Source organism: Xenopus tropicalis, chromosome 9, assembly GCF_000004195.4.
Source record: "Xenopus tropicalis strain Nigerian chromosome 9, UCB_Xtro_10.0, whole genome shotgun sequence".
Classification (NCBI taxonomy): Eukaryota; Metazoa; Chordata; class Amphibia; order Anura; family Pipidae; genus Xenopus; species Xenopus tropicalis.
Window position 1 is genome coordinate 20,481,478 of NC_030685.2, and position 22,431 is coordinate 20,503,908.

A 22,431-nucleotide genomic window follows, 5' to 3' on the forward strand; every position below is an offset into this window, starting at 1 on the left:
AATGAATGTGATTGGCCTGTTATTGTGCATATGAGGCAGATTTCTGCAAGAAAATGTAAATCCCCATGTTTTCTGGCTTAAATCTGTTCCGGGTGTGCAGTGATAGGCAGATGGCATTCATTCCTGTCCCTTTCCATACAGGACAGTTGTGGGATGGGTCAGCTTACACACCTGGAGTTTTTACACCTGCACAGAAAATGCAATGTGTGACATTAGCCTAACAAGCATTCAGATATAGGGTTATCAACCCTTCTCTGGGTCTGGGCCACCTAATAATCTAACCATCTACACATGAAAATGTCCCACAGCCCTGGCAGTGCATAAAATATCAGCCTCAGGATAAAGGTTCCCAGTGATACCCAAAGGATGGTGGCTACTTGAACCTAAAACGTCCGGAATTAAGTCCTCGGGAATTAGCTAGACTTCCCATCACAGGAGCTGAAATATAGAGGGTCACATTTATGGTTTGGCTCTCATTGGTTTGCATTACAACATTTGTAGTGACATATTATCTTACATTTTTGTCTTGTAAGTAATAGAGTAGTAGAGAATAAAACATTTGAATTTAACGTATTTAACAAAATTTGAACTTTTAGCTCATACCTGTTCCTCCTGGGTGTTTAGCATTTTTGATGTCAGCAACACAAAGTGACAGGTAAAAAGAAAGAAGCACTGGGAACAAAATAGTTAACAAGGCCACTAGGAACTCTGTTAAAATAGCCTAACGCTTAGTTCAGCTCTGTTCTTTTCCCAGGATTATCCCTGTACCCTTTAGCCGGTGGAACATGCAGAACACCAGTTAGAAATTTGAAATATATTTTTACATTTGCAAAGGGCAGATGCTTGCCCGCTAGACTTGCACAGCAGCACATTTCCTCCTATGATTAGCACACAGGAATCTGAGTTGTATCCGCATACCTGGGAGCTTCAACTTGGCTGCACCCTTTATAGTCTGTATTTTCACTATTCCATTCTGAAAGGGGACAGAAAAACTATCATGCACTTCTCCTATGTATTAGATGAGAATAATTGCAGTCTTAACATTTGAAAACTGAATCTATCTTTGCAGCTAGAATTAGACAAATAGGGTATGTAAGGCCTCCAGCCTGTAGCATTGTGCTCTGGGACAAACCCCTTTGAGGAGTCTTGCAAACCCATATTCACTGCTCTTCCATGACTGTAAGAGGTTTTCTCCTAAAAGCCTAACCCAACCCTAACCCACTCAAGGCAGATCAGATAGTCTCACTATGGGTCTATAGGACTCTTTTATAGGCCTATTTCTATCCTTAAGGTGGCCATACACGAGGCGATTTCGCTCGTTGTGCGATGAACGATTATATCGACAAACGATCGTATGGCGATCGAGTTCCCATACGATATGCCATCCACGGGCAACGATAATTCGGGAAAGATTTAGTTGCATCATTATCGTAAAATACGTACGATCGTACATCTACGTACGATCGAATGTCGTTGACTTCCGCTGCTGGCAATCGTGACATGCGCAGAGAACAATCGTTGAAAGACAAATGTCTGACACTCACACCAACTGGCAGATTTTATCGTTAAACGACCAAAATTTTTAAACCTGGCCGATCGATTTTGGGGACGATAATGTCAGCTCGTTTAGTGGGCCGACGATCGTTCGTACACCACCAACTATACGATAACTTAACGATTCCATCGGATCGTTCGGGAATCGGTTGTTTGTAAGTAAAAAATCGGTCCGTGTATGGCCACCTTTATTCTCAAGGATTCTTTAAGAAAAATTGAATAATACATTCTATTTAATGTACATAAATCCCTTTTATTTTTTTTATTAAGTTCTTACATTTTTTCCTGAAACTAAAGGGAAATATAAATCCATTACCCGGAAAGCTCCGAATTATTTTAATCAAATAATTCTGGTTTTTAAAGATGTTTTTCTTTTTGTCTGAAATAATAAAACAGTACTTTGTACTTGGTCTCAACTAAGATAATAGATAGATAAATGATCTTCATTGGAGGCAAACCCAATCGGGTTTATTTCATGTTTAAATGATTTTTAGTAGACTTTAGGTATGGAGATCCAAATTAAAGAAAGACCTCTTATCTGGAAAACCTCAGAGAAGTCAACCTGCCACTGGGAGTTTTTGGCCAAGTCTCTAGAACGCCCTGTGTTACACATCCCATTAAACCCTGGCCATACCCCCATTAATAGTTATAACTGAAGAAGCCCAATGAGCACTGACCTGCTAATACCCTACTGCCATGCAACAATTCATAAGATGAGGAAATACACTCTCAGGGCATTTAAAGGTGGCCATACACATACCAATAACGATCCAATGGTTGCAGGAATGGTTCCCTCCATTGACATTCAGGGCTGAGTCATCAGATATGGAGGTAGAAATAATAGGGAATCTCTCTCGACCAGATTATTCCAATCTAAACGCAGATTTTACTTGGGTGCCTTCAACGGTTTCGTACGATACTATTGGTGCATGTATGGCCAGCTTAAGAATCATTTTTCCACCTCTGCTTTATTTTAATCGACACTATTTCATATAATTACTATTTATTTGGCAACTCTGGAAAGGATTTCCATCTGAATGAACATGGAACGTTGAACTCTAACCTTTGAAACATATTTTCCAGAGCGGTTCAGAATGTTCAAAAACCTTGGTGGCTTTAAATATCCAGTGTGGCCACCCAAAGCAGCATGTCTGTACATGATGAGTTAAACAGCTGCGGTGTGTTTCCAAAAGGAAGCTATGACAGGGCATCAGTGCCCTCCATGTCACTGTTATTGGATACAATCACAGCTGGCAATACAATGGGAAGCCTTTAATACCACTGGGGGGTAAGCAGATTTTTACAGCATTTTATCCATCTCCTGTAAAGCCTTCAGCATTATTTAGACATAGTCTGTTTTTTTCCCAGAATAACATGTGCTGTTTCCTGTAGCAAATGTGCTGGTGCACATGGCTGCCTAAGGAGCCAATCAGAAGCACCTCAGTAAGGAAGCAAATATAACTGCAATCATTCCACTGCATCTATCAGTTGTGGGAGAAGCAAGTAACCAGGCCACAATGAAGGCACTTTACATAATACTTTCCTTTAGGGCAGCAATGATTATAAAGTTTATTTTATGCGCTAAACAAGGCACAGAGGGGAACTGAAGCTCCTCCATGTTTGGTCCTTGCAAGATTATATTACCAATATAAAACTGCCTCTTCCTTCACCCCTTTGTTGTAACTGTATTTTAGCAGACGTCAACTATGGAGTAAGATTATTTGTTTACTGGTGATCTAATGGCAAACATGAAGTAGCTTTAGTCACCTATAGAAGCTACATGTAACCTTTGTTCTGGTAAAAAATCCAGCAATGCTACAACAATGTGCTGCCGAACACCCAAATAGGGGGGATTGTATGTATGGCCTCCTAGACCTAGAAGATTAAATGCCTGCTGCCCATGTATATAGGGATCCATTTGGCCCAGTGGAGTAGTAGTTTAGTGGGGGCTACCACTGACAAATCAGAGCCTACAGTCAATAAAGACATGGCAGCTACAAAATGGTGATTCCATTTAAAAGCTGGGAGATTACATTTTGCACTACACATTTTCTCTTAAATGTACCCCAATAGGGATCCATGATAGCTCTGTCTAAGAATTAAACTTTATGATGGAGACAAACATGATCTCAGCAGTACTGCATAGTGGGCCAGAAACATATCAGGCATAGCCATAAATATAGCTTTATTGCCAGCCTGCATATCTCTAACTTGGAATGTAAATGATATAGGATCTGGTAGCAATGACCATGCAGAATGCAAACTGGTTGTTAGGATACATGTTTATCATTTGTATTATATATCTTTCTTTTAGGCCTTATTCTTTTCATTGATCATTCAATAGGTTCTAGCTTTATATGGACCACAGATAAGACCATCATTATTTGTGGCCAATCTAACCACGTCTGCTTTATTATTAACCTGGTTTTCCCCTGGGGAACATTGACTGCCACTAAAATGTTCTGTCGCTGCTCTAACTGACCCGGACTAATTTATCACTAATAAAGTTAACAGGGACGCTTCTTTTGCTGAGCCCAATCTACTCCTTGAGTTAACAGTATGCAGAGGAGATTTTGAGAGTATACCACATTTGCTACCCACTGTTGCCTGTTCCGGAAGGAGGAACAATTTCTTTTAGAGGGGGTGAATACTGTATATGTGCTACAGTAACAGAACCCACATCCTCACAGTTACATTAGCAGGAGATCTCAGATCTCAACAGCTGGAGGAGAAGCAATTCTCTTTGTTCCTTGGAAAGCTTCTTCATTGGGAGAGCTCACTAAATGTAAGGATCCCCATTACAATTTAGGTGATCTTTGCAGGCCAACTAATGCCTAATACTTGGTAAAGCCTTACTGCTCTTGCTAACAACCTCGGCTTATGCTTTTGCTTCTAAAACCACAATGACACAAGTGCAAACTCGCCTGGCAACATCATTCAACCAAAAAAGAACCCAAGAAACAACCTTTCCTCTTGCCTATTCTACCAGCCCAGGAACCCTACCGCTACAAACCAGATAATACCCCCAAGGACTATACAGATAATGGACATTTTAATCAACCTAAAATGTGTACTTCCCAGGCAAGTTATATTGCATGAATTATTAGTTTATTATACTGACCAATTAATGATTTGGAAAGCAACACAAGTTTTGCTAAGTTTTTCTTCCATAGCAACACAAGGGACATGGCTATGTCTGAGGGATGCTTACTGCAAGGTCGTTAATCTACTATGTATCATAATAACCTGGTCACTGGGGGACACCCATTCATTATTATCTTTGGATTAAGTTTATTTGTTAGAGCAATTACAATGCTCCAGCTCACATGGATCAGTACAAATATACAGATAAATATAGCGCCATATTTAGAATGGCCTGTGCAAATATGTCCACTGAACATTTTTGGAACAAAAAAAGTAAATGTAAACTTCACTTTTACTGTAATAATTGTCTTCATCTGCTCACCAGAGTTAATAAAAATGGTTTTACACCTACTCATATATGTTTGGTATATCCTTCCTAAAACATAGTAGTCATAACATCCCTTTGGATCTATTTTAAAGTCCACTGGTCTTCAGAATGTTGTGTTATTTACTAGGTTCATTCACTGCTTTATTTTTTAATCAGGAGGCCATATACAAGATAAGATTTCATTGCAAACAGAATTTAAGTATACAGGACATTAATATTTGCCTTGAAAGTACTGTACCTATGTTTATCCAAGAGACAGAAATTGCATGGATGTACCCTCTAGTGACCTACATTCAAATGGCAGCACCATTTCAATTTAAAGGGATTCTGTCATGATTTTTATGGTATACTTTTTATTTCTAAATGACACTGTTTACATAGCAAATAATTCACTTTGCCATTTTATATTTTATTCTTAAACCAACAAATGTATTTTTAGCTGTAATATTGGTGTGTAGGCGCCATCTCAGTGCATTGTGCCTGAGTCTGAGCTTTCAGCCAGCGCTACACATTAGAACTGCTTTCAGCTAACCTATTGTTTCTCCTACTCCCATGTAACTGGAGGAGTCCCAAGCTGGACTTGGATTTCTTACTATTGAGTGCTATTCTGATACCTACTGGGAGCTGCTATCTTGCTCCCTTCCCATTGTTCTGCTGATCGGCTGCTGGGAGGGGGGGGGATATCACTCCAACTTGCAGTGCAGCAGTAAAGTGTGACTGAAGTTTATCAGAGCACAGGTCACATGGCTGTGGCACCCTGGGAAATGAAGAATATGGCTAGCCCCATGGGAAATTTCAAAATTAAATATAAAGTAATCTGTTTGTGTTTTAGACACAGATTACAATGCAGGATTCTGCTGGAGAAGCTCTATTAACTGATGGGTTTTGAAAAAAAACATGTTTTCAAATGACAGTATTCCTTTAAATCAGCAGCGACGGCACCTTGTTGCAAGGTCATCATACAAAAATGATATAAAGACGTTTACCTTGTTTTTATGGTATGAAATCACCTCAGTGGTGGTGTACTGTTTGGGACAATAGTCTTATCTGGTAAGTCAAAGCTTAGTGTTTGTGACTTTGTGGAGAATTTTTTTTATTCAAAAATCTTGAAACTACTTCAAAAATGACACTAAGTTTTGTACCTATCACTTATTGGATACATAGAAATAGCACCATTGCCCAAGTGTGTTTCTTGCGCTCGGTGCTGAGATGACACTGACTCATGGTCTTCTGTTTAGAACTGCAAGTCTCAAAACCTGATGGCTCAGATGATGCAGCCTTTGTGGAGAGCAAGGCAGCCTCAGTGGACCCTAGCTTGGATGACCAGATGCTTTATGCTGAACAAATGCCAGTTGAAAGTACCCTGCTTCTACCCATTACACATGGCTCCGATGATGATGCGAAACACGACTGTACTTCAGAGAGTGTGGAAAAAATAAAGGTACCAGCTGAAGGGCAAGAACAGGATAATGCTTCTCAGAGGGTACCTTTTTGTGAACCAGTTACAAGTATGGGCTTCAAAGAGAAAGAAGACTCAAAAACTGATGACAAGGATGGTGCTTTGAAAGTTGAAGAACAAGTTAATTTGGAAAACCCTCCACTTGAAGAGAAAGATATCACATTAGAAGATGATTTAGAAGGTGCTCATAATGAGAACCAAAAGTACCATAGTGGGCAGACAGATGACACTGCCCAAAGTGAACATTTCAAGTCTAATGGAGAAGAGAAAAATGATTCTACCAAATCTGTAACAGATACTATTTTAGTGGAAGATGAATCACCCAGTACCACTGATATTAGTATACACCAAGTGTCAGAAGATGAAGTTGTAAATAGTGGTGGGGAGCAAACTGTTTCAGAAAATGACCTAAATTATGAGCAAGACCATCCATCAGAAGTCAAAGATCCTTCTATGTCAGATAGCAATACAGATATTTTAAATGGCAACAGCTTTGATTCTGGCAATGAAGAATTGGTGTTGGAGACTGTGAATGATGGTCCAGAGGAGGAAATGGTAAATGAACAATATCATAAAGAAAACAAAGGAATTTTAGAAGAGGAGGCAAATAATGTGAAGGAGCTTGATAGTGATGATCAAGGCTTTCAGGCAAAAGATAATGGTTCCTCAGAAGAGGACGTAAATGAAGGGCAAAAAGTTCAGAGTGAGGATAAACTAAGAGAAGTGGATGTTTCAGTGGAAGAGAAGGACATAGTTTTGAATGTTACACCAGAAAATAACAATGATGGTATAGATGTCTTATCAGTAGAAGAAAACGAGAAGGTAGTTCCAGATAGTAGCAATAATTTAAATAAAGGAAATGTTATAGAGACATCAGAGTTAGATAATGACCCACCATCTCAGCCAGAGACAACAGTGGATAATGACCCACCATCTCAGCCAGAGACAACAGTGGATAATGACCCACCATCTCAGCCAGAGACAACAGTGGATAATGACCCACCATCTCAGCCAGAGACAACAGTGGATAATGACCCACCATCTCAGCCAGAGACAACAGTGGATAACGACCCACCATCTCAGCCAGAGACAACAGTGGATAACGACCCACCATCTCAGCCAGAGACAACAGTGGATAATGACCCACCATCACAGCCAGAGACAACAGTGGATAATGACCCACCATCACAGCCGGAGAACACAATTCTGAATTCTCATGACCAAGAGAATAGTAAAGAAGATGAGACATTTTATGAAGGTGAACCAACAGAGTCACCTTTGACCCAAAAGAATACTGACAACCCAAGGCTACAGTTTCAAAAAGGTAGCAACCCAACTATTATTCATGCATATTATATGGATAGATGGGAGAGGACTGGTCAGAAAGAAGTGTCTAGAATATTATTTGTCTTCTTCTTTTTCTCAGAACAATGGAAGTAACCAGAGGAAAAAACATTAATCAGGATGACTAATAACTAATTGCAGACTTGAGCTGGACTATTAATCTTGTTGCCTAGGGATCTTATGTATCGATGTTAATTGAATCTCAGCAAATGATCACTTAATTTGTGAGTTTAATAGGCTAATGGCTGGGAACAGAGCTTTCATTGTATACTATCATGGGAAATGCATAGGTTCTGTTATATATTGTTGCATAATGAAATTATTTAAACTATAGTGACTATCATCTTAATGTATACTAAGATAATACTAATACTATACTAATACAATACTAATTGTAATACTACAGTGTAGTCTAAGGTTAATCTATTTAGTTCATCCTATTTATATGCTCATGGTATGAAAAATATTGCATCTAATGTTATTTCCGTGGCTGTGATACTGACACTCCCGTCTTTAGTTGAGGGTAGTGGTTACACATCTATATTAAGTCTCTATTAAAATTGCATCCTTGCATGATTTTCACACATGAGCAAAGCTAGCTTCAAAATTGGGTGTCTAATTCTGACATATCCACTAGATCATTTATGAATCACCCTATATAGCTACAGTATACTAAAGAAATGTACAGTTGGGGGGGGGCCTCAGTAAAATGATGTTATGGTATAGTGTCGCAGAAATCTCTATTACTAACTCTAGTAAGGGTCAGGCAAAGTAGTGATTTTCAGTTCTAGGTACTCATAAAGTACTGGTAGAATAATTAATGACATAATTGTGTATTTTATATTGAGCATAATTTATCCAAGCAGAATATTGGATGAGTGGAGCCATTAATTAACGGTAGGGTTTCCAGCTGTCCTGTTTTGACCCAGAGAGGCTGGTTTTAGAAAGGGCTGTCTGGGTCAAAACTGCCGATTTCCAAATTAGGAAACTGGTCAGGACTCTCTGATATTGATGATCAATTGCCACATCATAGCCCCATGACGTCACTGCTCCACCCTTTCCTGCCCCTGTGACATCACTGCCGCCCTCCCTGCCCCCTGTGAAGTCTGTCCCCACCCCTGCCCGGAGTAAGGAGCGAGGAAAGGTGGCAAACCTAATTAGAGGACATTTTGAAATTATGGAAGAGCAATGGTTGGGACAAGCACTGGGAAAGATGTTAAGTAGCAAAGTGTGGCTAATCTTTAGCAGCTATAGTCATACCGTGCTCTGGCAAAGTGTGTTTAAGTTATTGAATGACCAAAACATTTGTATTTCCCAAAGGGGAAAAATTTGTTGAGGGAAGGAGGCGGGTAAAGGTTTTCCCCAGTTCTTGTAATTCCAAACTGCCAATGGTTGGGAATTTCTATGTCTGATGTGTACAAGCATGTCTGAATGATTGCTAGGGATCAGGGTCTGACTGGGGGGTGCAGGGCCCACCAGGATCCCTGCAGCTGCCCCCGCTGAGCCTCCCTAACCCCCCACAGTGTTCCCCATCCGGCGTCCTCCCCGCAGCGCGCATAAGTTTAACGCATCAGGGGAGGATCGATTGGCCAAGGGAGCGCCGGCAAGGGTCGTGCCTGGGCTGCCGGGGCCCACCGGGTTTTTTTCCCCATGTCCTGGTGGCCCAGTCTGACCCTGCTAGGGATTACTAGACCCAGGGCAACTTCTGTGTCTTATACAAAACAGCCCCCATCTCCATAACCACCACATTTGACTTTTACATTGAGGAATTTTGTATGTCGGTGTATGTAATGGAGATGTAATTAATCTGATGATATTGCCAGAGCTTTACACAAAGGTCTAACCTAATGGCTCCTCTTCTCTTTCATACAGATGATGTGGAGGATGTAGAAGACGTAACCATAAGGGACCGGAGTCACATAGACAGCACTCTTAAACTCACAGAGGATAAGCCAAAAGATGATTACTCAGGTAATAGAAACTACATTATGTCAATTTGTTAGTGATGTAAAAAAACATCTTACTCTTAGGCTTCTCACATAAGGGCATTTCTTCCTGCAGAAATAGGCTAAAACTGGCCATACACGTAGCAATTCCGATCTTTCCTGCGACCATGGTTCGTTTCCCCCACTGACGTTCAGGGCTGAATCGTCAGATGTGGAGGTTGAAACAATAGGAATTCTACCTCCACCTGCTGATTCAGCCCTGAACGCAGATGTTGTTGGGCGCCTTCAACGACGCCCGATCATAATCTTTTTACCTGGCCAAACGACGAGACGACCAATATCCGCAGCCTTTTCGATATCTAGTCGATCCGCCATACACGCACCAATTATTGTACGAAACGAGGTTTCATATGATATCATCGGTGCGTGTATGGCCAGCTTTAGCCTCTAGTTTTCGATGAGGTTGTGCTTATTGTGGTGCAGGCAAGGGATGAATGCAGGTGGAACGCATCCAATTCCACCAGCGTTTGGCACTTGATTGTGCCACAATAAGTACAGCCTAAAAGAAAATACTGGCTGTGCTTCTTCCTGAGTTCCTGGCCTTGGTACTTAAAGGAACAGTTCAGTATAAAAATGAAATTGGGTAAAATGGATAGACTGTGCAAAATAAAATATATTTAGTATTTATATAGTTAGTTAGGAAAAAATTTATATCTATAAAGGCTAGAGTGGACAGATGTCAAACATAATAGCCAGAACACTACTTCCTGCTTTCAGCTCTCTAAGCTCTTAGTTAGTCAGTGACTTTAGTGGGGGGCACTCCTATACACTCTGCCAAGAATACTGATTTTAATATAGTGACAGCAGCAAACAGCAGAAGAGACATCTTTTAGGGTGTAGAAAAAGAGAGATTCCAAGTGCATCACTATTATGATCAGTCCGTTGTAAAAAATGGATGCTTGTAAACCATATTGCAAACCTCATTTTACAATTGCAAATCTCTCTCCTTCTTGCAGCGGCACTGCAGCGGCTACGGAAAATTTATCACAGTGCCATCAGACCTCTGGAACTGTCTTATAAATACAACGAGCTGAGACAGCATGAAATTACAGGTACAGTACTTTCTCCAGCCCATAGCCCAATTATGGTCACTGAACTTGTCTGTTTAGCAGCCTATGGATAGATCAATATTTATATAAACTGGATAATATGAATTTAAAAAGTAAAAATGCCCATCATTTAAAGAAAGGTCTCAATTTGAATGACTTTGGTCGGGTTGTTAAATACAGAGACTTTGATGAACCTTTGTAATCACATGAATTGTGTGATACTACTGGGGTCATGCAATAGGTATGCCCAATTCCAGAGCAAACAGAAGCAGTAGATTTTACTGGCCTAGTGCAATATAAGGAATCAAGACTGTTGGCCACCCATAGGCCATCCAATTCTTTCATGCTTGATAAATCGAGGTAATATGATATGATATGGAGAACACATTTCCAAAAGTCTAGGGTTAGACAGGACTGTCAGAGTTACAGGATTTCAGAGTGGGCACGTGCCCTACTGGACTCCAGTCTGGGAAAATTCCCATTAGCCCTTCCTTCTTCCCACCAAAAGCCTATATAAGCTTTATACCATTTTGTATTATCTGCATCTAATTATTACGAGAGTGGGCCCTGGAAGTCAGGTTTTCTACTGGGTCCTATGTGGCCCAGATCAACACTGCTGAAGTCTAGAAAATGTTTACTTTTTATAATTAGCCATTCATTCATGGAGCCCTGGGTTCCATTTCCATTGTAAAACCAGTCAACACGCAGTCTCCCTCTGCCTCAGACGCAAAGAAATCAGAGAATCAGCTCCCAGGCATACAGCTTCAGTGCTTGAAAAGTTATATGGTTATGGCTGCAGAAGCAATTAATATGAATAAAAATTGTTAGGGATGCACCGAATCCAGGATTCGGCTGAACCCAAAAAACTGAATTCGGTGCAGAAGTTTGGCATATAATAAAATAGACTGTGGAATATATACTTATAATACACAAGAGCCATCTGTGTCATGTGACTCACTGAAACTTGTGTATTGTAAAAAATAATGTGCCCCCTATTGCAAAATATCACAATCTTAGAAGGCATTAGACTTCCATCACCTGTATAAAAGCCCTCAGCCAAACTCCTTGGTGTCTAATATCCTTATATTTTGCATTTCCCTATGGGGCCAAACTGTAAATTATATCCGTATAAACAGTGCTTAGTGATATCATCAGTTATAGTCGGAGCTTAGTGATGTAATTTCTGTCACATGACTCACTGAAACTTGTATATTATAATAAATAATGTACCCACTGCTGTAAAATATGATGATATTAGAAGTCACCTCGGCATTCCATGACCTGTATAAAGGCACTTCATGGAACACCTCTGTGACTTATAATATCCCTATATTCCCCCATAATAAATGGGCAGTGTATTCACTATATAATTAGCACGTTCTCATGAATTTAACTCACATATGGAAGAAGCAAACCTTAAGGGAAAACTATACCTCCACAATGAATACTTTCTGTCCATAATTTATGTCCATTCACTGTTGGATGTACCCTAGCATGTATGCATGCCTTGGTTTGTGTGTGGGCACAGCGCCTCATACGAGTTAGAGGGCGGACTTTAGTACCTAAAATGGCAGTTTTCTAGTTGGCATTATCCAATGGCACAAAAAAAGTTTTTATTTCTGTGAAAGTCTTGTACATGTGGGTTGTTTTATGGAATAGATTTTTATAGAGATCTTGAATGTCCATTGCTATAGTGTAGGTAGCAAGTACAAATGCTGAGCATGCATGCATATTAATGGACAGACACACACTGATGCCTATGGGTGGTTTACAAACTATGACATAGGGGTCAATTTATTAACATTTGAGCTTGGGTTTTGCTGCAATTCGTGGCGCAACATCATGACCAACTGCAATTTGTTGGTTTCTCTTTTTCGGCACATTCACTTTTTTTTTTGCCTTGACTGGGATCTTGGCAGGTTTTAGGTGGCAATATAGCACACCTTCCTTTCCTAGCCTTTCTGTATGCTGACATGTCATTTCCCTCCCCTTTGCTAACAGCTTATCAAGGACGTACCCTTGCTGACTCGGCCCCAGGTGGGTATATCTTGCAGAGATGCACGTATCCAGCCTGGCCTTCTCAGCTTGTGTGTCTGGCCACATACTTTTTACCCTTTTGGACATTGGCTATTATTTTACATAGCTTCTGGCTGGCCACGCTCTTTCATTACTAACTCATGGCCCTTTTGCCTGCGCTTCACTTGCCTTCTTTGAGGCCGCTTGTTTCTTTCAAAAGAACCAAAAAATAGGTGTGGGGCTGTACTAACAATATATTAGCTTCCAACTATAGAGCAAAATGCTTACCCAACACAATAAGTGATTCTTCTATGGAAGAAGAGAATACATTTGCAAGGTGCATGAAACATGTTTAGCACATTATGCTTCTGAAGTCTTTGATGGGCCAAGCGCTGTTTTCGCTCTGTAGGGAAACCAGAGGAAAACAAAGAAATATCTGCTTCTTTTAAAATGCAGACATTATGCATTATACATAGAAATGGAGCAGAGGAAGCAGTTTTACCAACCATACAAGCAACAGAGAAATATGTAGAATGTTCAGGCATTTCTGTAATTATGTAGAACCTGAACAGAACCACAGAAATTTCATGTGATATGACTGCATGGACCTCCCACTGCACTGGTAACTTTTTGCAAAGCCATATGAAGATGTCTTCTTTTTCATGGCACAACCCATTAGCTTTAGCGCTTACAACATAATATGTGGTGCCTGAAGTTAGAAGAGATAGTGTATTTTGCTTAACTAGGCTCCAAATGAGATAATTTCAGAGTAAATGGCCAGTGTATCTTACCTCAGTGGTCAATGCTTTATCATGCAGCCTTATATGACTGACATGTTTTATTGCTTATAAATATACTGGACCTGACATATAATTGCAATGAGCATGGTCACCCAAGGTGGGATACAACTAGACTGGCAAAGCAGAAGGACCTTTAATCATAATTGTTTTGTTTTGGGAGGAGACTGTAGAGAGCTACTGTGCAGATGATACACAGGGGAATGATTTATATACATTTGTACTTGGTCAGGATATTTGTATATAACATGGATTTATATTTAAAGTGCTATAACAACTTGTAAAAAAATATAAATATATTGTGGATGTAAAATGTTAACATTAACTTAATGCTGATATATCACTCATGTATTAAAAGAAACAATGTTACCCCCCAACCAAATTTGTTAAGATGTTCTAAGTACCCAAGAAGCACAGCTGTCTGCCCTAATATAGATCAGAGAAAGCCAAACATAGAGTCATTGCAATAATATAAGTGTGCAGTTTAATAAAAGTTGATGTGGCTGCAGTTACGCAGCAGGAAAATCAAGGGTTCTGGACACAAACATTGATCCTCATGCTGTTGAGGGTGGATTTTTATCACCCCATTAATATAGTTACATTTCCTACTCCTAGAAGGGTAGGCATAGTTAAATCTTACAAAGCTTTTGGCATAATAATAAAAGCCCCTTCTTGCCATAATCTGATCATTGGTTGTATTTGTAGATAGCGGATATAGGCCCCATGTGGGCAAAATGGGACATGTTAGATGTTAGAAATGTCAACTCTTTGGGGTGGAAAGATATTCCATAAATTTCTGGCCACTCTTTTTCCCCTGTTCCAGAAATGGCATTTAGCATTTTAATTAAAGGGGTAAATTGAAGACAGTATACTTTTAACACCAACATGACCAAAATACTATTATGTATTAAACTGAACTTATACATCGCAAATGTGCAGGGAATTTTAATTCTTGCATGTTTGTCTCAGAGACCAAACAAACGCCCTGTGTAAAAATGTTTGTTGTGTAATGACCACCCCACGACAAACATTAGTGCACTTTTCAACTTGTTTCATTTCTGGCTCATCCTGTGCTAAAAAGGCTAAAAAGCTGATCAACAGTACATCACAAGATGAGTTCATGCTCTTCAACTTGCTGCAAGTGAGATGGTGTAATGGGCATACAATTCCACAGATTGGGAAGTTGGGTTTGTAGTTTAATTTATTTGATAGTGGCCACATGTCTTATCCTTCACTAATTCAATGAACCGTGAAATCGAAAAGTATTTATCCATATAAGCCCCCATGATAATTAAAAGGTTGTATTTTCTTGTTAGAAGAGGGTGGTATTACAGCAGTAAGGCCCCTCTTATATGCATTCTCCTACATACACTCCTTTAGGTCGAGATGCAACCTTAATAAGTCTATGGAGTCAATCTGCTCCAGTTTTCCAAGGTATTGTTGCCTATATAGAGGGGAACCAATGCCATTTTCCAAGGATATAACAGAATCTGTTAAAAAGTGTTAATATTTATTAGATGCGGCTTTGGTTAAAGATACATCATTGATCTGAACATATGACTGTGGTTCTTTTCTTTCTTTTTCCATGTCCACAACTGATTCTTTGCTTTTTTTTTTCCCTCCGTCACTAGATGGTGAGATCACTTCCAAACCAATGGTCCTCTTCTTGGGTCCCTGGAGTGTTGGCAAGTCCACTATGATTAACTACCTCTTGGGACTGGATGATACTCCATATCAGTTGTACACAGGTAATTTTACAAATTCAATTTTTTTTCTCCACCTCAAGCTTGGCCTTCTTTGTATGTTTACAGCCAACTAAGCATTTCTGTAACATTTTCATAACGAGACAACTCAAAGTTATTAGATGGCAAACTAATTATATAAACTAGCAGAAAAGAAGCCAGGTAGAGACAAAAGAAAGTAAAAGAGAGTGTCCAAGAAAATGTGGTTTAATCAAAGTAGAGGCATTTGAGCACCTTTTTAAGTTTTTCCCTATTGGTGGAGTTCACTATACTGTATATAAATGTAATTATGTTCTCTCAAGTATGTTGCTCAGTAGAATTAAGGCATGTTCTTCCCAGAAGGACACAAGTATGGTAATCAGTAGAACTAATGCATGTCCTTCCCAGAAGGACACAAGTTTGTTGTTTTATGTTTGTATTACATGCAGATCAGTAACTGTAAATATACTACAAAATAAATCTCATAAGCACTTTCTCATTACTTCCCCTTTAAAATAACATCTTGATGTTAATAGGGTGATCTTGGAGATGCTGTCAGCAGCTCTCTAGTTTGAAGTATCAACAACTATCTGGTTGCTAGGGTCCAAATTACCTTAACAACCAGGGAGTGGTAGGAGAGGATCTGAATAGAAATTCATTTGAAAGCTGCAAAGAATTAGAAGAAGAAGGCAAATAATTCAAAAACGATAAATAATGAAGACCAATTAAAAAGTTGCTTAGAATTAGCCATATTAAGTGTTAACTTTAAGGTGAACCACCCCTTTAATATTGGAAAGCAACGTTGGCATTGGTGTATATTCTTCCTCTGAAGAATATTTTTTACTATGAAAATGTATTAACATTATTTTCTAATGTGTTTCTCCTGTGTCCTCCTCATTGTTTTGATAGGTGCTGAGCCCACCACTTCTGAATTCACAGTCCTGATGCATGGGCCAAAGATGAAGACCATCGAGGGCATTGTAATGGCTGCGGATAGTTCCCGTTCTTTTTCCCCACTTGAGAAGTTTGGACAGAATTTTCTAGAGAAGCTGATTGGGATTGAGATCCCTCATAAGCTGCTGGAGAGAGTTTCTTTTGTGGATACCCCTGGAATCATTGAGAACCGCAAACAGCAAGAGAGAGGTAGGTGATGTAGTGAATCCCAGTACTTGAAGGTGCATTTTTATTTATGGTAATTTAATAGTAATTGTCTCTTCCTCTACTCATTATCTCATCTAAACTATCTTTAGAACTCTATCTATAGTGCTATGAAGGGAGGGCCCTAAATTATTGTAAAAAATATTACAGAAAACATTAAACACATTTCTTTTGTGAATCTTAAAAAAGTGGTATATTGCCTCTTCCATGTTAAAAAAATTGCATTAATCATTCCTTCCTTGATGATGCTATTATTATTATGATTTATATAGTGGCATCAATTTATGCAGAATAAAAGGGTACAAAAGACAGAACAGTTAACATGTACATATAAACAATTCACAAAAATGGTTTACAGTTACATTTGGATGAGGATCGGAGACACTAGGGGGAGGGCCCTAGCATGGCGTTAGAATTCATGTAGGTGTGTAAAGTGACAGTAAGTGCAAAGTGAGAGGTGAAAACCAGTGGTTAGTGAGTGTTTGTGGGAAGATTAGGGGTGAAAAGGTGAGTTTTAAGAGACCGTTCAATGGCTTGGAGAGTCTGGCAGTGCCTAATGGGATGGGAAAAAGCTTTCCAGAGGATGGGTGCAGTGCGTGAGAAGTCCTGGATGCGAGAGTGAGAGGAGGTGATGATTGAGGAGGAGATGAGGAGGTCATGTGTAGAGCGAAGGTTACGTCTGGGGGTGTACTTGGGGATTAGGGTGGTTAAATAGAGTGGTGCACTACCAGTGAGTGCTTTGAAGGTGAGTACAAGAATCTTGAACTTGCTACAGACAGCTTCATCTTTTGAATATATGATATAGAAAATCAATTTGATTTAAACTGTCACAGGTTTATAACCGATGTCTAACCTCTCCTTTAAACTATCTTCTATAGGTTACCCATTTAATGAGGTTTGCCAGTGGTTCATTGATCGTGCTGACCTGATCTTTGTGGTTTTTGACCCAACCAAGTTAGATGTTGGCCTGGAGTTGGAAATGCTGTTCCGGCAGCTGAAAGGACGAGAGTCCCAAATCCGTATTATCTTAAATAAGGCTGACAGCTTGGCCACTCAAGAACTGATGAGGGTTTATGGTGCACTGTTCTGGAGTTTGGCGCCTCTGATCAATGTGACAGAACCACCAAGAGTCTATGTCAGCTCTTTCTGGGCTGATGACTACCATGCTGAAACACACAGGGAACTCTTCCTTAAGGAGGAGATCTCCCTTTTAGAAGATCTCAACCAGGTCATCGAAAATCGGCTGGAAAACAAGATTGCTTTTATTCGTCAGCATGCTATCAGGGTTCGTATCCATGCTCTTCTGGTGGACCGTTATCTTCATACTTATAAAGACAAAATGACATTTTTCAGCGACGGAGAGCTAGTGTTTAAGGACATTGTGGAAGATCCTGATAAATATTTCATCTTCAAATCCATCCTCGCTAAGACCAATGTCAGCAAGTTTGATCTTCCCAACAAAGAAGCTTACAAAGATTTCTTTGGAGTGAACCCAATTTCAAGCTTCAAACTCCTTTCCCAGCAGTGCTCCTACATGGGAGGTTGTCTTTTAGAAAAGATTGAGAAAGCCATTACTCATGAGCTCCCAGATCTTCTTGGCAGCATTGGCCTCGGTAAAAAACCTGGGTCACTCAACTGTGATGTGACCGGCTGCGGAGAGGCTCCAAAAAATCGCTACAGGAAACATTAACTGCGTTCCCTATAGATACCAACATTTTCCATAAAAAACAATCTCAATGTGTTTCAGCACCATAACAAGGTCCCATGATCTTTCAGTGATGGAGTTAATCAGCTCCAGAAGACCCTGAGGACTCTGCCCTCCTTACAATGTGTCCTCAAGGTGTGTTGCAAAGATGATACTGTATAAACCCTTCAGTACTGAAGAGATCAATGCATTGGTGGTCACTCTTAAAAGAATTAAGGAAAGCGCTTGAGGTATCTAAAAGGAAGTCTGATATTCTTGATGGGACTCCGAGAGACTGCAGCCAATTATGATTTCACTTTATTCTAGGTTTCTAACTCCACCATAAAAAAAAGAACAATAACAAAATAGCTCTATAATGTTCTGTTTGGAGACCACGGTGACGGGGGCAAATGAGAAATCTCAATTTACTGTAGTCTCTTCTGATACTTCTGGCATTGCAAAAACCCAAATAGGAGGAATTTTTTAACGATGACATTTTCTAATGTTATGATGGTACCTCCATCAATGTAAATATGTAAACTCCATGGCTAAACCTATGTTCTGTGGAACACAAAGTCTTCCCTGTAGCAACCAGTGAGCTGGTAGGTTTTAATTATTTATGATATCGACATGAGGGCTTCTGTTTTATGGATCTACTGTTAACTACCTATTTAGACAATATAATTACCAATCAGGGTGGGAAGCGATGCTCAGTTTACCATACCTGTACTGAGTTTATCTGATGTATGTGTTGCTATGCCATGGCTCCATTTGAACGGCCTATATTTAAAACAACATTACTGTCTGTGTGCATATTTTTTCTTAGTTTCTTGCTAAACCGTAAGTCTGCTTGCTGCATCAGAATTTGTTGTTTTTCTTATTTGTCACATTTTTTTTTACCGTTTTACACCAGTTGCTGTTCTGTTCCTTAGCAACGTCTAATCTCACAGAAGCTGAAGAAGCAATGGGCAGAAATGGCTTTTTTTCTTATCTTTACAAGGCCATCTATGCATGTAACAACGCACCAGTAGTATCAGCAGCTTGAGGTTACAATAATAGATTTTTGTATGCACAAATGCCAGACACATAAAGATGCGTGGTCTCTGTTCGCGTGATTACAATTTACCACAATGTGATTACGGAAGTTACTTTTTTTTTTAAGAAACTGTCATTAAGTGTAAATTAAATGAAGTATATATATATATATACACCAGACAGTAATGCTGCTATAATATAGTTCACTAATATCCACTAAACAATATAATACAAAGGGTTTCAGTAAGAAAAAAAGCCTCATTAACCCTTTAAATGTGAGTAGGAAATCAATCAGGATATTATTATACATCAGATATATGAGTGGGAGACTGGAAGGTTAGCGTAAAAGGGTTAAAGGTCTAAGTGTTTTGACTTCAGTGTGATTTTTTTGTAAGTTTAGTTAATCGCTTGCGTGCTGAAGGGCCCCCGCGTCTGTTGCAGGGGTGATCGCAATAGTGAGATGCATCTGGAGATAATTGAGATATTCCTTCTGGAAGATTTTGATCAGGTTATTGAAAACCATCATGGAAGCATGGATTATTGTCCTGCAGGCCCCTTCAGCTCTTGTTGGATTAATATAAAGTAGAGTTAGATACAAATGAATAGATTAAGCAGCAGATGACACTTTCTTGGTCCAAATATTTAATATCTTTTTTTTTTTTTTTATCATCAACTGTCCTTCCAGTTTGTTATTATGAGCCTCTGGACTGATTCTCCTCTTGAAATACAATAAAATAGTTTGAGCTTGTTACAACACAACTGTCATCTCTTTTTGCCTCCATACAATACAGTATATCTACCTGTGTCCCATTACCTTTAGTTACATTATGTGAATTTCATTTCTGTGCCAGAAAACTTTATCTAAAATCACTTTAAGGAGACATATAGGATAACTGAAGAAACCTTGTAGCCAATTATGAGTAATATATGGTACTGGTTTCAAAATTAATCCTATCTGTAAAAATGGCCCCTTTATTTGAGCTCCCTATAGATCTTCTCAGGTCCCTGTCCATGTTTCAAATGAGAGGTGGGCTTGTCCTAATGGAGTAGAAGGGGGATAGCCAATCACAACCCTGCAGTCACACAAGCAAAGTGTGTTCCCTATCAGGTCAACCTAGCTGCTGATTGGTTCTTATCCTACAGTGCAGTGTACTGAGTGCCGCCACCCCCCTGCACAGCGTGGGAAAGGAGGCAGCAGGAAGTGGAACAGGTGGGCGGGACTAGTAGGGTTTTTGGAAAAACTTTTTAAAAATCAGCCCGAAACACTACTTTTTAAATCACCTCACTTCTATATTTAGATGATTACAATTCACTGGCACAATATTGTTTTTCAGATAATATGTCCCTTTAGGTTAAGGACCCACAGAGCAGGTCAGTCGCGTGCGATTGATATATGCTATCGCGGGTGGCCAACTGCTCTGAAATGCCTTTCCACCAGGAGTCGCCGGGAAAGCCCTTTGCATCACTTCAGTTTTCCAAACTCACGCAAAGTTGCCTGCAGGGGGAAACTAAACACAACTTTGGAAAAATGAAGCCATGGCCTTTCCACTGGTGACTCCTGTTGTTGCCAGTGGAAGGGCATTTCGGAGCGGTTAGTCAACTGAACCACCCCTTGGGTCCTTAGCCTTAAGCTGCCAACTCCTGAATGGGATGGTAGCTTATTCAGCCAGATATTGATTGAAAAGACTGAAAAAAAAAAAGCTGTGCATGGACCATGTTGATGTCAACGCTGTGTTCCCACAACAGGGAGCTCTTAGGTCAGCCAGCTGTTGGCCCATGGGTATAATTCATGGATCAGTCTGATCACTTTACTATACGAGTTGACCTTCCCATGTATGTCCTGCTTAAAAAAAATGCCAGTGGTCCCTGGTTGTGACAGCTTTAGAATAAACAAAGTCTGGATCTGTGACAACACTGCTCAGCTCAATGTAGTTGATAGTACTGGCCTAGATATGGTTTAGAAACAAACTCACATCCATTGCACTAGTGGTGCAAGCCTTCCATAGGACTGGCACTTCTCCCCTATCCTTGATCAAGGTGGTCACAATAAATGGGGTAAGCTCCCCGACTGCTCTGTTACAAAAAACAGTTTAGCTAGATATGGTTGAGAAAACATTAAGCTTATTGATTGGGTCTCATAGTGAGATACATGAAAACAGCTTTCCCAAAAAGACAAATTACTAGTAACCTTGTAGCATATGAATGTCCCACATACTGCTGTTAGTTATGAGAACATACTGACACTCTAGAATAAGATAAATATAGCTTGTCATACTAGGCAGAATGTTCTATCATTAACCTGGTGTCATGTGGGAATCCGTTGAAACTACACTTGCTACGCAACTTCAATATGTTGGACTACTGAGTTCTAAGTAAGAAGGGAGTGAAAATGTACCTGCCTGGCCTTTCGGCCTGGTCTGACACCTTTACCAACTGCTTAGTATAAAGTATTTAGACGACTAACCCTATGTGGATTGTGCAAAACTAATGTGGACAGGAAACAACAGGAAAAGCTGCAATCTTTTATATACCAGCACCGACATGCCCATCTTAGGTGCCATGCAGCGAGGGGTGGTGCAGGTATATACGGAATGCAGGTTGAGCCAGGATACTTTGGTCTAGAGGACCTTTAGCACTCCTCTTTCATAAGATCAAAATGCCAAGCAGAGGGCAATGGCCACAAATGGGCATATATAAACGAATGCACTACCTTAAAAAATCATGCTTAGCAAATTTGTGGTGGAAGTGTTTCACTTTTCTTTAATATTTGCAGAATAATGCCTGAATATATCAATGGCAGACAAGTAAAACCATGTAGCTCTGTTTATAGATAGTTAGACTTGTGCCTAAAGCTGGCCATACACGGGCAGATCCGCTCGCTTGGCGATGTCGCCAAGCGAGCGGATCTTCACCCGATATCCCCACCTACAGGTGGGTGATATCGGGGAGGCATGTAGGCGAATTTGATCGTTTGGCCCTGGGGCCAAACGATCGAATTCTACACGCGGCAATGGGGCAGTCGGTTTGGGGACCACATCAACAAGCCGATGCGGTCCCCGATCCGACTGGATTTTCTAACCTGGCTGATCGATATCTGGCAAATTTCAGGCCAGCTATCGGTTGGCCAGGCCCCTCG

At 40.0% G+C, this 22,431-nt stretch overlaps 1 protein-coding gene across 3 annotated transcripts in view; it reads left to right on the forward strand.

The window, feature by feature from the left end:
• The window catches only part of srl (sarcalumenin), a 35,659-nt gene extending 15,608 nt beyond the window's left edge, over positions 1-20,051 (forward strand). Inside the window, exons 2-8 of one of the 3 annotated variants that reach the window (XM_012971246.3) lie at positions 6,265-7,809; positions 9,702-9,800; positions 10,792-10,887; positions 12,886-12,921; positions 15,329-15,445; positions 16,328-16,561; positions 17,455-20,051. In XM_012971246.3, the coding sequence (XP_012826700.2) occupies positions 6,265-7,809; positions 9,702-9,800; positions 10,792-10,887; positions 12,886-12,921; positions 15,329-15,445; positions 16,328-16,561; positions 17,455-18,266 (2,939 nt within the window). In that variant the 3' untranslated portion in view covers positions 18,267-20,051. The remainder of the gene's footprint in view (positions 1-6,264; positions 7,810-9,701; positions 9,801-10,791; positions 10,888-12,885; positions 12,922-15,328; positions 15,446-16,327; positions 16,562-17,454) is intronic. The other 2 variants (XM_004918027.4, XM_002932431.4) reach the window with 2 other exon arrangements.
• The last annotated feature ends 2,380 nt before the right edge of the window (positions 20,052-22,431 follow it).